Source organism: Myodes glareolus, chromosome 2 (genome assembly GCF_982192425.1).
Source record: "Myodes glareolus chromosome 2, mMyoGla1.1, whole genome shotgun sequence".
In the NCBI taxonomy this organism is placed as follows: domain Eukaryota; kingdom Metazoa; phylum Chordata; class Mammalia; order Rodentia; family Cricetidae; genus Myodes; species Myodes glareolus.
The window spans coordinates 97,815,258-97,830,545 of NC_142027.1; the positions used below are offsets into that span (position 1 = coordinate 97,815,258).

The window sequence follows — 15,288 nt, forward strand, 5'->3', positions numbered from 1 at the left end:
GCTTACAGGTGCACATAGTCATTCCCATACCTCTTGCTTGATGTCTTGAGCCACATCACCTGTGTGTGCCATTTTACCCAGTTTCAGCTGGCTTCCTTTTTTTTTAAAAAAAACTGATTTATATAAGAGCACCTTACGAGCAGCTGAGCAGTGGTGGTGCACACCTTTAATCCCAGCGCTTGGGAGGCAGAGGCTGGTGGATCTCCAAGTTCCAGGCCAGCCTGGCTACAGAGCTAGTTTCAGGATAGCCAGAGCTACCCAGAGAAACCCTGTCACCAAAAAAATAAAATAAGCCAATAAAAATAAAAGAGTATCTTATGAATTAAGGGTATTATTTTACCGGTGGATGTTAAATACTTAATCCCAACAGGACAATTGTCTTTTAAAGTACTGCATATCTGCCCTCCTCTGCCCACTACCGCCTCATTTTTTAAAAAAATAATTTATTATTTTTATATACATTGGTGTTTTGCCCGCTTGTATGACTGTGTAAGGGTGTTAGATCTTGGAGTTACAGGCAGGTGTGATGTCATGTGGGTGCTGGGACTTGAACTTGGGTCTTCTGAAAGAATAGTCCGTGCTCTTAATTGCTGAGCCATCTCTCCAGCCCTATTCTCTCTCTCTCTCTCTCTCTCTCTCTCTCTCTCTCTCTCTCTCTCTCTCTTTCTTTCTTTCTAGCTGGGGGGTTCTCACTGTGTTGCCCAACCTGATCCTGAGCTCCTAAGCCAGCAGTTCTCAACTTCTCAACATGTGGGTCATGACTCTTTTGAGAGGTTGAATGACCCTTTCACAGGGTCCCATATCAGATAGCATATTAGATACTTACATTACGATTCCTAACAGTAACAAAATTACAGTTATAAAGGTGCAATGAAATAATTTTATGGTTAGGGTCACCACAACATGAAAAATTATATTAAAAGGTTGCACCATTAGTAAGGTTAAAAAACCGACTGTTCTAGGCTCAAATGATCCTCCTGTCTCGGTCTCTTGAGTTGCTGGGCATATAGGAACCTGCATGCATGCAGCTTCCACTGTAGATGATTTAGGCACAGAGGAGAAGGGAGTGCTGCTGGGCTCTGTTGTGCTGGCGGCGCTGTGTAGCCAGGAAGCCATTGCTGCTATTCCTACCTAAAGTGCTTGCTGTGTGTGTTGCTCAGTGTGTCACTTGCTTGTTTGCTTCTAAATGACCACACTGTAGCGTTTTTACTATACAGAAATGTTTCATTCTCACAAAATCCTGCTGCTGCATCGTTATGCTGCTATGAAGGGCCCGAGAACAGCTATTTCCTAGCCCAGCATCCCGGACCCTGTCCCTCCTGCCAGAGACTCTGTGGTCCAGACCTTGGTGCAGACATGCTTTGTGAACCTCATGCTCCAGACTTCCTCTGACTTGTCCCAGCCTGGGCATAGTGCCTGTCCTTTTGTGCTTGGCTAGAAACCATGTCCAAGATTCTGGGTGCCTGACCCCAATGAAGATGACAAGATAAAGATGGAGTCCTCCTAAGGCTTATATATATAGGAAGCTGGCAGAGCCAAGGGCATGAGACCAAGGCTGATCCCATGAGGTCCTCACAGGCAGAGGAGTGTAGGCTTTGGCACGTCTGCATTGGACTCCTGCCAGGCTGCTTCCTGGTGGCCTGTTTTTTCCCTGCTTGGGATGGGCAGAGTATGGAGTATGGGTGGGATGTTTGACTGTCCCCCTAACCCCACCCCCCTGCGTCTTCCTGGGCTCTGATAGGTGGCTGGAAAGGTCTCAAGCTTGTAGCCAGGCCCCCTCCCGCCCCTTACTGACCCTTAGGAAATTCCTTTAATTCCTCGACCCTAGTTGGCCTCAGCCCTGTAATTTGCTTTTCCGGGCCAGGCATTTGGCTGTGCTCCTTCAGAGGAGGAATGTCTGGGTCAGCAAGAAGATCGCAAATGCTACTTTAGGTTTGCGGGGTGGGGGGTGAGGGGGATGGGGTGGGAAAAGTGTCAATCTCCACCCCATCTCCTTCAACAGTGCCTGTTGCTCTCCCCATAGAGTGATGGTTCCCCTCACTGCAGAGGACCCAGCCACCTCTCTGCATTGTGAGACCTGTATTCTTATGCCCATCAGTTCCCCTCCTATCTTTCCATTCTCCCTCCCCCTCTCTCCGAGACAGCATCTCACTATGAAGCTCTGGCTGGTCTAGAACTTTCTACTTAGACCAGGTTAGTCTCGAACTAGCAGACCTGCCTGCCCCTGTCTCCAAAGTGCTGGGACCATGTCCTGCCCAGCTGTCTCTTTTCATTCATCCTTCCCTCAGCTCTCTGGCCTCCAACCATTCCTTCGCTCTGCCTTGTCTCGCACACATCCTTACCCACTCAGTCATTTGCCTGCCCATCAGACTATCCACCCTCCAGTTGACCTCTTTTGTGCTAGTACAATCTTCTTTATTCTGTTGGCACATAACTGTTCTCTCACTCTTTCCTTACCCTGTCCCTTCCAGCCATCCTCCTAGTCTTCCCTCCAAAACTCAGTAGTCTGTCCATTCACTTATCCACCCATACGTAGACCTTTCAGTCTGTCGTTACAATCATCCCTCCATTTGCCATTCGCTAACTCATTCATCTACAGACATAGCATCCACCCACCCATTAATTCATCAGTTCAGACGCCACCATATCCACTTGTCTACCCCTTCTTTACCTGTTTGTCTGTCCATCTCTACTCACTCACCTGCCCATCGCTCTGTCACCCATCTGTCCATCCCATATCCTCTGCCTTCCTGTCTGTGATTTACTGTTTCTCTAGTCTCCATCTATACCCTCTTGCCTGGATCAGCTTGCTTCTGCCTAAGGTTTCTGTGTAATGCCTCTCCTTGCCTATGTAGGTTATGAGATCACAGATATGCTGGTCACTAACTGCCCTCCGTGTCTGTGGCTCTATGGCTAGATTGTCACTCCTCTTTTTTGATTTTGCTTTTGTTTTCAGACATTCTCTCTCTCTCTTCCTCCCTTCCCCCCATCTTCCTCTCTCTGTTGTGTATGTGTGTGTACATTGTGTAAGTGTGTGCACTCACATGCCACAGTTCATATATGGAGGTCAGAGGACAAACTTCAGATGTCAGTTCTCAGTGTCCATCTTGTTTATGACCAGGGCTCTCTTGCAGTTTACTAGGCTAGCTAGCCTTGGAGAGCCCCAAGATTCTCCTGTTAGAATCATGCTAGGATTGCTGACATTTGTGCCACTGTGTCTAGCTTTTACATGGTTTCTTGGGACCAGAATTTAGGTCTTTAGTTATGTGCAATAAGCTCTTCACTGAGCATCTTCCCAGCCCTGTTTTTGTTTGTTTGTTTACTTGTTTTGACACAGGGCTTTACTGTGCAGTGCTAACTGCCCTTGAACTATGTAGACTAGGCTACCCCCAATCTTGTGATGCTGCTTCTGCCTCTGCCTCTCAAGACCAAGATTATCCTTGTATGCCATCATGCCTGGCAGTTCCTGTTCTTTCGCAGCAGAGTTTTCCAAGTTTAACCTCAGTCCTGACTTTTCCAACTCCCTCCTCCAAGTTCCTGGGTCCTCTGGCTTCATCCTGGTGTTTGGTCACAATGTTTTATGCACATTTAACAGGAACCGTGCAGCTGGATGCTGGGGCCTGGGTCGGGTGTTGTATGGAGCAGTGGTGTGGGTCTTCCCAGGTGAGCAGAGGCTAGAAGGAAAGGCTGGTCAACGCTCATAGCATCTCACTTCCTGACTGTCCCAGGTGATCCCTGGATTCCAGCAGATGCATATTCGGTGCCAACCCCTACCCAAGATCTACAGCCCTATGCCCCAGGCTCTACCTGGGAGAAGCATCTTTGAAGCTTCTGTGATCATTTTTTTTTAAAAAAATGCATTTTAAAAAAATCATGCATTTTGCTTTTCATGACAACATATATTTATTGTTTTTGTTCGTTTGTTTTCTGAGTTTCACTGTGAAGCTCTGGTTATCCTAGACCTCACTCTATAGACCAGGCCGACTTCAAACTCATAAAGATCTACTTGCCTCTGTCTCCCAAGTGCTAGGATTAAAGGTGTGTGTAACTATACCCAACATTATAGTTACTCTTTTAATATAGAGATAGCATTTTGACTTACTATCAGAAAAAAAAAAAGCTGGGCTGGGCATGGTGGTACACATCTTTAATCTCATCCCTCAAGGCAGAAGCAGATAGATCCCTGGGAGTTTGAGGTCAACCTGGTCTACACACTGAGTTCCAGGATAACTAGAGGTATAAAGTGAGGTTTGTAACTCAAAAATCCAAAAACAAACAAAGTAAAACCTTGTCCTTTGGGATTCTGGGCCTTGGTCACCTGTGTCGCATGAGTGGCCTCTTTTGGTCTGCCTAGGTGGGTATCCGCAGCCTATGGGGTCAGTACCACATCCAACAGCAGACAGGGTACACAGAGAGAGGCTGGGAAGATGGCAGGGACTCAGCACCATCTCTCTGTTCTCCTATGGGAATTGCCAAGACTCTACCCCTCCCCAGTCTAGCTAGTGTTTGGAGGTATACCCTTGGAAACACAGAGATTTTGCTCTGAGTTATCTGTATTGGGCAGTGGGAAGACCAGCATGGGGTTTGGCCGCTTTCTCATCTTAGCCTCAGAGTTCTGGACCCCTGCCAGCCACATCTATAGAGCCAGTGGGTCTAGAGCCACCCTTCAGAGCAAATCCTTTTGCCCTAGAGCTGTGACATGTTTAGGAGCTGTGACATGTTTAAGGTGCCTTGGGTCTGGGAAGCTGTCTCTGGGCTACAGCCCAGGCTTGGTTATGTCAGATGGGGGTTGGAGGGCACAGGGATGAAACCACGGGTAAGGCAGGAACTGCTGTCTTTACACAAGATGGAAGTAAGCAAACTCTGGTCCACAAGATCAACAGCCCCCTCTGCCTTTGGGTTCTAAAGTTCAGCTTAGGTGAGCTGATGCTTCAGGCAATATAGATAGTTCAAGTGATCAGGCTCCATGACCCACCCCAACCCTTCCTAGGGGAAGCTTCCCCTCCAGGATGGGACCCTCTCCAAGGCTGGCTCGTCATACCCCTGTCAACACCTAGGCCCTTTTGTGTGATGACAGGCTGAGTGCCCCTGCTATGACTATGCCTTCTGTTTCTGCATGCCATGGTGTCCAGAGAGCCCAGTCTGTACCTCCCTTCCTGTTTCTTTCCCTAGTGGTCACCACCTCTCCCAGAAGAAGTTTGGCTAATTTTCCAGGCTATGGTTGACTGAGAGCAGCTCCTCTGCCCACACCAGTGTTTCTGCAGGGTCACAGTCACAGTTTTATTTGTGTGACAGGTGCAGAGGAAATGGACAGCTGTGGGGGCCGGCACTCACGTCTTGCCTTCACTGGGCCTCATTTCCCCCAGCTGTCTTGCTTTTTTACCGCGGAGGTACATGTGTCACCAGTGGGCTGCTGCAGGACTGGCCTTCTGTGGGTGTCACCCAGTACATTCACGGCTTTTCCTTCTCTAAGCTCAGACACTGTCTTGGTCCAGGGGCGAGTGGTCCAGCAGTCTGCTTCAGTGGTTCGTGTGGAGCCAGCTGGGAGCAGGTCCCAAGCAGCACTGGGCTTCAGGCCACACACTGAGGGTGGCGTATGGTTGTACCCCTCCTGCAGCCAAGAGCCAGGATCTGGGCTTTGCATACTTGGCCTACTTTTTGTTGAAAAACAAACACACTGGTCAGCCAGAGAGTGGCAAGGGAAAATGCTGGCTTATCACCGCAAACATCAAGCCCCCTCTCCTTCCCTCCCTTGGAGCCCCGGGAAATAGCCCTGGGCTAGTGTGAGAGCAGGCCTGAGCCTCCCTGAGGGCTGGGCCTCAGATGCTTGGATCAGGTCTCTCTCACACAGGCCAGTTTTAAGCGAGGGAAGTCTGAACTTAATGTAGGTCTGCCAGAACCTCAACCAGGTTTTTATTCAGCCATGAGAAGCAGAGACAACCCTGTCCTGGGTAGAGTGGCTGGGAGTGGAGGCTGGACTCCTGGCCCACAGTCAGTATTTCTAGGGGCTGCACCCTAGAAATACTCACCCCCCACTTCCTTGGTGTCCTGTGTTTGGAGTGGAGTAAGTAACCCCTAACAACCAGCCTGTTGGCTTCTTTGACCTGGCCATAGTGACTGTGTGGCTACTGATGATCCTCACCCTCTGTGGGTCCCTGTAAGACAGGACTGAGGGTGCCATGAGATTGGAACTAGCTGGCAGAATCAGGGACAGTCAGAAGCCTCCAAGATAGCACTTAGCACACCAGCTCTCCTCATCTTTCCTACCAGGCTCAGAGACACCCCTGGGTCATGGCTCAGCTGGGCTTGGCAGGAAGCTGAAGAACCTGGGTCAGAGGCCCAACCTCCCAGGGAGGGAGTTGCCTGCTTCCGGCCAGCCTCAGATTAATGGCTTTTAATTTAGAATTTAATCAATGCAGCTTCCCTCCAGAGAGCTGGATGCTCTGGTCTGGGAGAGAGTCCTGTGATCTGTGAGTAGGGTGCCAGGGGGCCCAGAATGGCCTTACCAGGTTGATGCTCCACCCCACCCTGAGCTTGTTCTGCTTTGCCTGCAGGCGGCTGGCACCCTGGCTATGGAGGACTGCAATGTGCACTCGGCTGCCAGCATTCTGGCCTCGGTGAAGGAACAGGAGGCCCGTTTCGAGCGGCTGACACGGGCACTAGAGCAAGAACGGCGGCATGTTGCCCTGCAGCTGGAGCGTGCTCAGCAGCCTGGCATGAACAGTGGTGGTATGGTGGGCAGTGGGCAGCCCCTGCCAATGGCCTGGCAACAGCTGGTTCTACAGGTAATAGTCTCGGGGAGGGTAAAGACAGCCAGGTGGGGAAACAATTGAGGTCTTGGTGGATCACAGCTAATATGCAGTGACTTGTAGTTCTGCTGGGGCCTGGGTGGGGAAGGAAAGTAGATCCCAAGGAGGTAGAAGCCCCATCTTTCTATGCCAGGCATGGAATGAAGAAAAGAGCAGGACATACCTGACCCTCAGAATCACTGCCCTCCATTGAGTAAGCCTTCAGGGCCTAGGTAGCTGGATTGCATCTGTTTCGGACAGTTCTTTAAGAGTTCCGTGTAACCTCGCAGGGTTCTGCCATCTGCCTACAGTGCAGTGACCTAAAAGCATCAGTTTCTCTGCCGGCCATTGCCCTTACACAGTGTCCATGCCCCAGGTGGGGAGTTCTGTTCCATAGCCAGGGCCTGAGAATGCTAAAGTGGGGGTGTAAGCCAGGCATCACAGTTTCTTGGCCCTTCCCTATACCCTCATGATGCAGGGAGGTCCCAGAATAAGGAAATGCATAGGTTTGGAGTCTTCTATGATTATCAAGGTTTTCATTATGGCTGAAGCTCATTCAGCTACCAGCAGGAAGAAGAGACCATTCCCACCACCCAGAACAGATAGTTGGCCTGCTGTTGTCCTCTGAGCTCCTCAGTTAATGACTATGGATCCTCAGTTTCCGTGTTCAACTACTGTACCCTTAAACTTGGCAGCTGCCCTTCCATGCATTGCGTCTGCTCTCACCACCCTTCTCTAGTCTTCCTGGACCTTCATCCTAGGAAACTATGCCTAGCACACACTTGCTAGAGACCTGAGGAACCCTGGCCCAGTTTAGCCAGAGAGGGAAGGAGGCACTAGGTATGTGAGACTCATAGACAAGCTGCTTGTGTTAGACTGGACATGTTGGGACTGGCCTTTGAGTCTGTCTTTATCTGAGGGCTCTTACATCTATTCACATCTACTCAACCTAAAGTGTAGAACAGTCAGAACCAAAGATCTCCAGATCTTCAAGAGAGCCCAAGCCCATTGGAAGCCAGCTCCCCCCGACCCCCGTGTTTTCTTTTTCAGACAAGATCTTACTATGTAGCCATGACTGACTTCAAACTCACAAGAGATTTGTCGGCTCTGCCCTGTGACTTCTGGGATTAAAGATTTGCCCCACTACATATGGCTGAAGCACCCTTTTTTCAACTACATGGTATTAAGTGGTTTCTGTAAGGCAGAACAGTGAATTAGGACTGAGGGGAGAGGGCCTAGAAGAGTGGACCACACCCATGAGGAGCTTGCTGAATCCAATTCCAGAGCCTAGTTTTCCAGATGGTGAGGCTTGGAGGTTGTAGCTCTGACAGGATGCATGCCTGGTTTACAGGAGACCCTACCATATAAAACCCTGTCCAACCAAATAGTGAATTTCGTACCCTTAACCTTCTAAAGGAAGTAGAACAGCTCATGGGCCACATGAGGTTAGTGGCAGCCACTGACCCCGAGGCTGTTCCTCAGGCCCCAAGGAACTCAATGCAGTCCTCCCAGGACAGAAAAGACTCTGTTCTCCATCTCCGTGACAAGCAGTATGGGAGGATAGACCCAGGACACCCTCAGGGTCAGCGCCCCAGCAGGAAGCTGTTCCCATAGTCTGGAGCTGCTTTCCTCAGGCTGTATCCTGTCCTTACCATTCCACTCTTGACTTTCTTGGCTCTAGTCAGATCTGACAGGCTAATGGGGACATGAAGAGACTCGGGCTGGCCAAGGCCATTGCCTTAATGTTGAATCTTTGTCTATTAATCTCAATGAGAGGTGACCTGGTACCTACTCTGAGGCACAGGTCAGCATAGGTGGTTGAAAACTTGGAGTGGTGGCAAGGCAGGTAGCTGGGGCCTGCAGCCTGGAAGCTATGGGCAAAGACCACAGCCTTGCTCCTTGGGCTGTTCTATGGTTCTTGCTGCCTGGCTTTCATCAGCTGGAGCATTTATTTCATCAGCTGGGGGTGGGGGGTGGGGTGGGGTGGGGCAGCACACCACTATGGCCTGGCAGCTGGGCTACTGTACTTGCCTCAGGCTTAGCCAAAATGGGTTTGTGGCTTGGGCATTCATTAGCAGCTAGAAAATAAACCACAGAAGACAGAGACAGCTTCCACATAAGATCTGGGTTGCATTTCCTCAGTGTGTTCTGTTCACTGGTCTGGGTGACTATGGATGGAGAATGAAGGAGGTCAGAAGTCAGAGCATTCTGTTCTGAGTGAGGAAACTGAGACCAGTGGGCACCTAGCGTGCATGAGCATGTCACATGAGTACAGCACATCATGGAGGCCAGGTGGGGCCTCAGGGCAAATTTCACTTTTCAGATTGGGCTGGGGAGGAGCCAATAGGCAGGGAATCCAACCTGGGCCCCTTTCCTTGCAGTACCCTCCCAGCTTCCCTGTGCTGCCCCCAGCTCTACTGTCTCAAAACTGATTTCCTTATATGTGTCATTGGCATGCTCTGTAGCATAGCAGGCACAAGGATGGCCTCGGTCTCTGCTCCTCCCCTCCTGGTACTTGTTTTCCTCCAGAAGTCAAACTCCCCAGGTGTGGCTGCTGGAAGGCCTAGGGTGGAGTAGGATATGTCTTGGTGGCTCTGATTTCCACAACCCATCATCATCTGTCATCTCCCAATAGACTCAGGGCATGGAGGACAGGGTGTGCAGCCAGCTCTGTTTTCAGGACTTCTGACAAAAGCCCCAGTCCAGATACTTTCTAGCGAAGGGCAATTCCAGGCTTGGCCTTTTGTCCCACTGTGTTATATTGTAATAGCCTTCAAAGGGTGAGAAGATACTGTATTTTGATGGGGAGCTCAAGATACAAACTGTGGGGTCATGCACTAATTAAGCTCTGTAGTGACCTTGGCTTGGAGACCCATGTAGAGTGAGGACATGAGAATTTGCAGCTTGGCCATACCAAAACTATGTCTCGAGGAAAGTAACTCACAGGACAAGTAGCTTGTGCCAGGATGGTAACCTTGCCCCTGGTCTACACCGTGGGACCTCAGTTTACACAACTGTAGAGGTGAACGGGCGTATACACATTCACTGTGGGTAGATTGAGACTTAAGGAGAAAGACTTTGCCAAAGTCTCTTAGTGTGGGAGTGGGGGTGGGGTACCAAACCTAGGGTGTGATGTTGGGAGCCAAGACCTGGAGCTGGCGACCCGGCAGGCCTAGCTGCAGAGTCCCGCCCCAGCCTATGGGGGGCGGAGCCTTGCCCGCCCCGCCTGGGTGCGCCCCGCCCGATTGGCTGCTGGTCGTGGCCGCTGCCAGGTCCGCCTTCACGGGAGCCGGGAGCGAGTCAGTAGAGCTGGAGCGGCCGAGGCGCCCGGGGCCCGCGGTCCAGCTGCCGCCCCCGCCGGCTTGCACCCTCGAGCCTCGGTCCGATGCCGGCCGAACTCAGACAGGTTGGAAAGAACTCGGTCCCCGCGGGGTGGGGGCGGGAGCGGTGTCCCGCGGCCCCGGCCTACCCGGGAAGACCTGCTTTTGTTTAGGCGAACCGCAAGCCCTCAGCAGCTATTGTCTGCTCTCGAGCCGGCTTTGCTGACCCCGGGGCCAGGAGCGGTGGCGGGAGTGAGCCGCTGCCCTGCGCGGAGGGGGCGTGTGCGAGGACCATGCACGGCTGTACAAGGGCTAGAGCCCCGCGTGGGGGCGCAAGCCAGGAGAGCCTGCGCTTGGATCAAGCATGACTCGGGAAGGGTGCACCCCTCGGGCCTTGGGACAGGTGGCGGGGTCGAGGGGGCGGGACACAGGGCCTTCCCAGCGGCCCCTCCCCGAACAGAGAGAGGCCCGCTCCAGCCCAAGGAAGCTGGCGTAGGCCTCTTACTCCCTGGGGTCTCTCTCGCCTCCCCTTCACCCCCCTTCCGCGTACTTTCGCTTACACTCTGGGGACCATGGGGCGGCTTCTGGAGGTTTAATGGAAATCCTCTCTGCCGCGGCATTGCACGTGAGGGGAGGGAAAGGGAGGGGCAGGTGTTGGTACTGCCCACGTGTGGTGGCGGGAGGGGTCTGCCGGCAACCAGCCTATATGCCTTCCAATACTGGTGAGGGGCAGGTGTGCAACCTATATTGTGTTCAGAGAGAGTGGGGCTAATTAATAGGCAGGAAAACCGAGGCTGCATGGAACAGGGACTGCCTAAAAGATTCTTGATGGTAGAAGGGAACTCTGTCACACACCAGATGTGGTCCATAGGTTCTGACCACTGACTGTCCAGGCAGTCGTGGTTTTTATGGTCAGTGTGTCTGAGGTCCGTTATGGTCAGTGTGTCTGAGGTCCGGGCTTAAGGAAAGCTGGAATGGTGACCCTTGGCCCTCTCCCCAGCTTGTTCAGCCCACCACATGTCCCTTGACCTTTTAGCCACTGTCTGGGGCCACACCCTGCCAGACTCACTGCTCCTATGAACAGAGGCTGTGGGCATAAAGGAGGTGGTTTTTGTGGTGACCAAGGGCCTGTCTGGTAGGAGATGCCACCTGACTTGTCCTACATTCTGCCTAGGAGGGCCATGCTGGAGTTCAGAACTCAATCCATCCATCCACTGATAGCTATCTTGTGCCCTCTGGGGACCTGGCCCTGGAGGTGTAGGCTCCAGGCACACATTTCACTCATTTTGTGGTTGATGTATGCCAGCAGGGGCTGCACAGGGAGGGGGTGGTGAATAAAGGCCCATGGTCTGTTCTGCATAATGTAGACTGTAGATGCTCATCCATAAAGTGCATGAGCTGTTGTATTCTAGTACATCTTGGTTTTCTCTCCATGGTCCTGGCATTGGGCATATAGGTAGGATGGGTTCCTGTACCCTTCCCTTCTCTGCATGAGAGAGCTGAACCTCCCACAGGTTTGTGTTCAGCGCTGTGCTGTGGGGCTCCTCTAGGGAGCATGGTGGCTAGGTAGGTCCTCCACGGGCAGGAAGAGCACTAGCAAACCCCAGGCCTGTGCAGCAACCGCTCTCCTGTTCAGGCCTAGTAACTCCAAAGTTTGGAGGATGGATATGGGGTCTGCAAAAGAAGGGATGAGGCTGGAGCCAGGGAGGGAGTGCAATACATAGTTGGCACACACTGTGTTGTGCAGGGCTGTGACAGTATCCAGAAAGGTGCCCATGTCTGGTACTGAGGGGAACAGCCCAGAGTCAGCTGTTAGGCTACGGGGAACGAATGCAGGCTGGTCAGCAGGTATGAAACAAGAGACACTCCACCAGCCTTCACTGCTGAATGTCCATTTAACTGCTTGTCAGCACACCTTTCCACAGATCCACCACAAAGAGATCCCAGAAGCTGAGTCCCAGGATGGCCTTGAGCATCGTACTCCCAAAGGCCTGTTTCTTCATTTGTGCTACCACTGAAAACCCAGCAGTCAGCTGGTGACTGGGTGTCAGTGGCTCCTTCCCTGTGTGTTGGAAGCACATGTCAGGGCTAGTACCAATAAAGGTGCAGAGGGGTGGATGGAAGAGAGGGTGCTTTTGAGAACAGGGGGCATGCGCACACATCAGTGTACTTGTGCCTATGTTCTTGACTGGGAAACTCACGCATGTGCTTATGCTCCTGTCTGAGGGATTCAGAGGCATGTGTTTGTATGAGTCCAGATCCCTGCCTGTATGTGTGCCCAGGCATGTGTAGCTGGCCTGACTTTCTCAGGAACATGGCTGACTTAACACTCCTGCCTGCCTGGGTGAGGTCATTAACTGCTTTTAGCTTCCTGAGGTCATTTGCTAGCAGAGACTCTTGGAAGCTCAGGATCCCTCAGCCCATATGTTAGTGGGTGACTCCTGCATGTTGCCACCCTTTGCTGGATCCCTGTTTCTCCAGACCACTGCAGTCGCTGTGTGTCATATCCCCAGCACAGCCCAGTGCCCTCTCCCCTTCCTTGCTTTACCACCTAGATAGGGAGTAGGGTAGGGTTCTTCTTTGACTGTTTAATATATGTAGATGCATGCAAATCTACAAAGGGGCCCTGTCTCCTGGCAGAATGTCCCAAGCAACTTGTCCCCTTAGCCTTGCTCCTCCCCTGCTTCATATCTAGGAATGTAGCCCCTAGATTCCCCCCTCCAAAAAACAAACAAACAAATAAATAAATAAAAGTAAAACCCAAAAAAACCAAGAGGAAAGAAACAAACAAATAACCCTCTTGACTAGTTCCCCAGGGTTCAGTAGTGAGAGCTAGGGCTTGAAACTCAAGTCACCAAATAGAGATGGGACAGCCCAGGCCTCAGCACAGAGCCGTCCCTACTACCCAGTGTCCTTGGAGAAGTGCCCAGGTCACCCATCCTGGCATCTTTACAGTTGTCCCCACATTGGGCCTCATCTATTTCTCTTTCCCAGGGAGCAGGGTCCCCTCTTCCTGGCCAGGTCCCAGCAGACATTCCATCTCATCCCTAGGCTAGGAAAGTAACTGGTAAGACACCGTCCCAAAGAGGTGAGGCAAAGCTCAAAGGATTCTTGTTAAATGGGTCTCTGAGATCCCTCTGCTAGTACCTCTGAAGTGCAAACCTTCTCTCCTCTTAAATCTCCAAGGCCCTGCTCCTGAGGGAGGGAGAGCTCTGCTCTGTGCCTCCACTTTCCCCTTGTTGCCAGAGCCCAGGAGATGTCCTGTCATGCTAGTGTTACGCTCATACCCTTGTCTGTGTCAGGCCAGGAGCTGGCCTGAGAAGGTTTCCTGTCCTCGTGATCTCTGCAGGAAGACCTGTTGTGGGGGCACAGCCTGGCCCCTGCTTAGCACAGCTCCCAGGCCAGGGAAGGGCATTATGGCTCCGGAGGTGGGGGAGATTCAGTAGTCTGAACTACTAATCCTCCCTGGGCCTTGGGTGGGCGAGGCACAGCCTTCTACTGACCTAGCCATGGCTATAAAGAAATGTGTCCCCTCTAACCCGCCCACAGTAGCTTGAGTTCCAACCCCTGTCCAGGCCAGATGCCAACCCCAAGATGCTGATAGGGTGAGGCCCTGGGCCCAGGGCAGACCGTGACTCTCAGATCCACTTGCCACTCTGACCAGCAGGAACTGACCTGTCTTTTTTGGAGTTGGTTACCACACTGGCTAATCTGACTAACACAAGTGAGCCACAGTCCTTACCTGTCTTTCCTGGGATTTCCAAGTCATGCCTCTGTGCAGGGCGGTGGCAAGGCAGGAATCCATGTCTAGTGTCTGATACCATACCTGGTCCCCATGTCCCAAGAGCATTTGGGCCGAAGGAGCAAGGGTATTGTAGCACTGTGGATGCATGCCTGTTGTACTCTAGAAGGTGGGTATCTCGGAACTGTGAGCACTCTTGGCTGATCTTGGCACAGGGTTGTGGGAACTGTGCTGAAACTGTGACTCCAAGCCTTGGCCATCAGGGTTTATGGAGTAGGATGGGGAGGAAGACTGGCCTGAGGAGATAGTGATGTCAGAACATCTTGCAGGACCTTCTTTGTTCCTCTTTAGGCAGAAATCCAAGGCAGAGTCTGTGGGGCATGGAGCTTTGACTTCTGATACCCTTCTCCTAGGAGCAGAGCCCGGGTAGCCAGGCATCGCTGGCCACGATGCCAGAGGCACCTGAGGTGCTGGAGGAGACAGTGACAGTGGAGGAAGACCCTGGCACGCCCACCTCCCATGTGTCCATTGTCACATCAGAAGATGGTACAACCCGGCGCACTGAGACTAAGGTATGGCTGGGCCCAGGCAAGAAGAGGGAAGCTGGGACAACCACAGCCCTCCCTCTGTGGAACAGGCATGTGAGCTGGCCCCCTAAGGACCACTTGCTGTTTGGATAGAGAACCTTGGCACTGTCCACCATGCCCATATGCTACTTTCTTACCCATCAGGTCACCAAGACAGTCAAGACTGTGACCACAAGGACAGTACGCCAGGTACCTTTGGGCCCAGATGGACTCCCCTTGCTGGACGGTGGCCCCTCACTTGGCTCTTTTACTGATGGGCCCCTGGATCGTCATTTCCTTCTGCGTGGTGGTGGCCCAGCAGCCACACTCTCCCGAGCCTACCTCAGCAGCGGAGGTGGCTTTCCTGATGGCCCCGAGCCCCGTGATATCCCAAGCTATGGCAGCCTGTCCCGAGGGCTTGGGGTACGGCCTCCGCGTACTGGTCTCTTGGGCCCGGGGTCTGGTGATGGTTGCTTTACACTGCCTGGCCGCCGTGAAGCCTTCCCCATGGGCTCTGAGCCTGGACCACCAAGTGGCCGTTCTCTGCCTGAGCACTTCCAAGCAGAGCCATATGGCCTTGAGGATGATACACGGAGCCTGGCTGCCGATGATGAAGGTGGCCCTGACCTGGAGCCTGACTATGGCACAGCAGCAAGGAGGAGACCTGAGTATGGGCGGGGCCTTCGCGCCAGGTGAGCACCTGTTGCTTGTGATTGCCTCTTCTGGGGATTCTGCCTTCCACTTTCCGGCTACAGAGTATCCCACAGGTCAGCAGGCTACATTTCAGTTAGAACTGGCTTCATCTCTTCTCAGGAACAGGCCTGGGATGATAAGCAGTAAGCTTGTGTCGCTGCCTGAAGCTGGCTCTGTCC

At 52.3% G+C, this 15,288-nt stretch overlaps 1 protein-coding gene across 12 annotated transcripts in view; it reads left to right on the forward strand.

The window, feature by feature from the left end:
* Arvcf (ARVCF delta catenin family member) overlaps positions 1-15,288 on the forward strand; it is a 52,464-nt gene that overhangs the window by 27,630 nt on the left and 9,546 nt on the right. For 7 of the 12 annotated variants that reach the window (XM_048452296.3, XM_048452301.3, XM_048452298.3 and 4 more), the window contains exons 3-5: positions 6,555-6,785; positions 14,264-14,422; positions 14,582-15,108. In XM_048452296.3, the coding sequence (XP_048308253.1) occupies positions 6,573-6,785; positions 14,264-14,422; positions 14,582-15,108 (899 nt within the window). In that variant the 5' untranslated portion in view covers positions 6,555-6,572. Of the gene's footprint in view, positions 1-6,554; positions 6,786-10,047; positions 10,195-14,263; positions 14,423-14,581; positions 15,109-15,288 lie in introns of those variants that run through there. The other 5 variants (XM_048452303.3, XM_085684255.2, XM_048452304.3 and 2 more) reach the window with 2 other exon arrangements.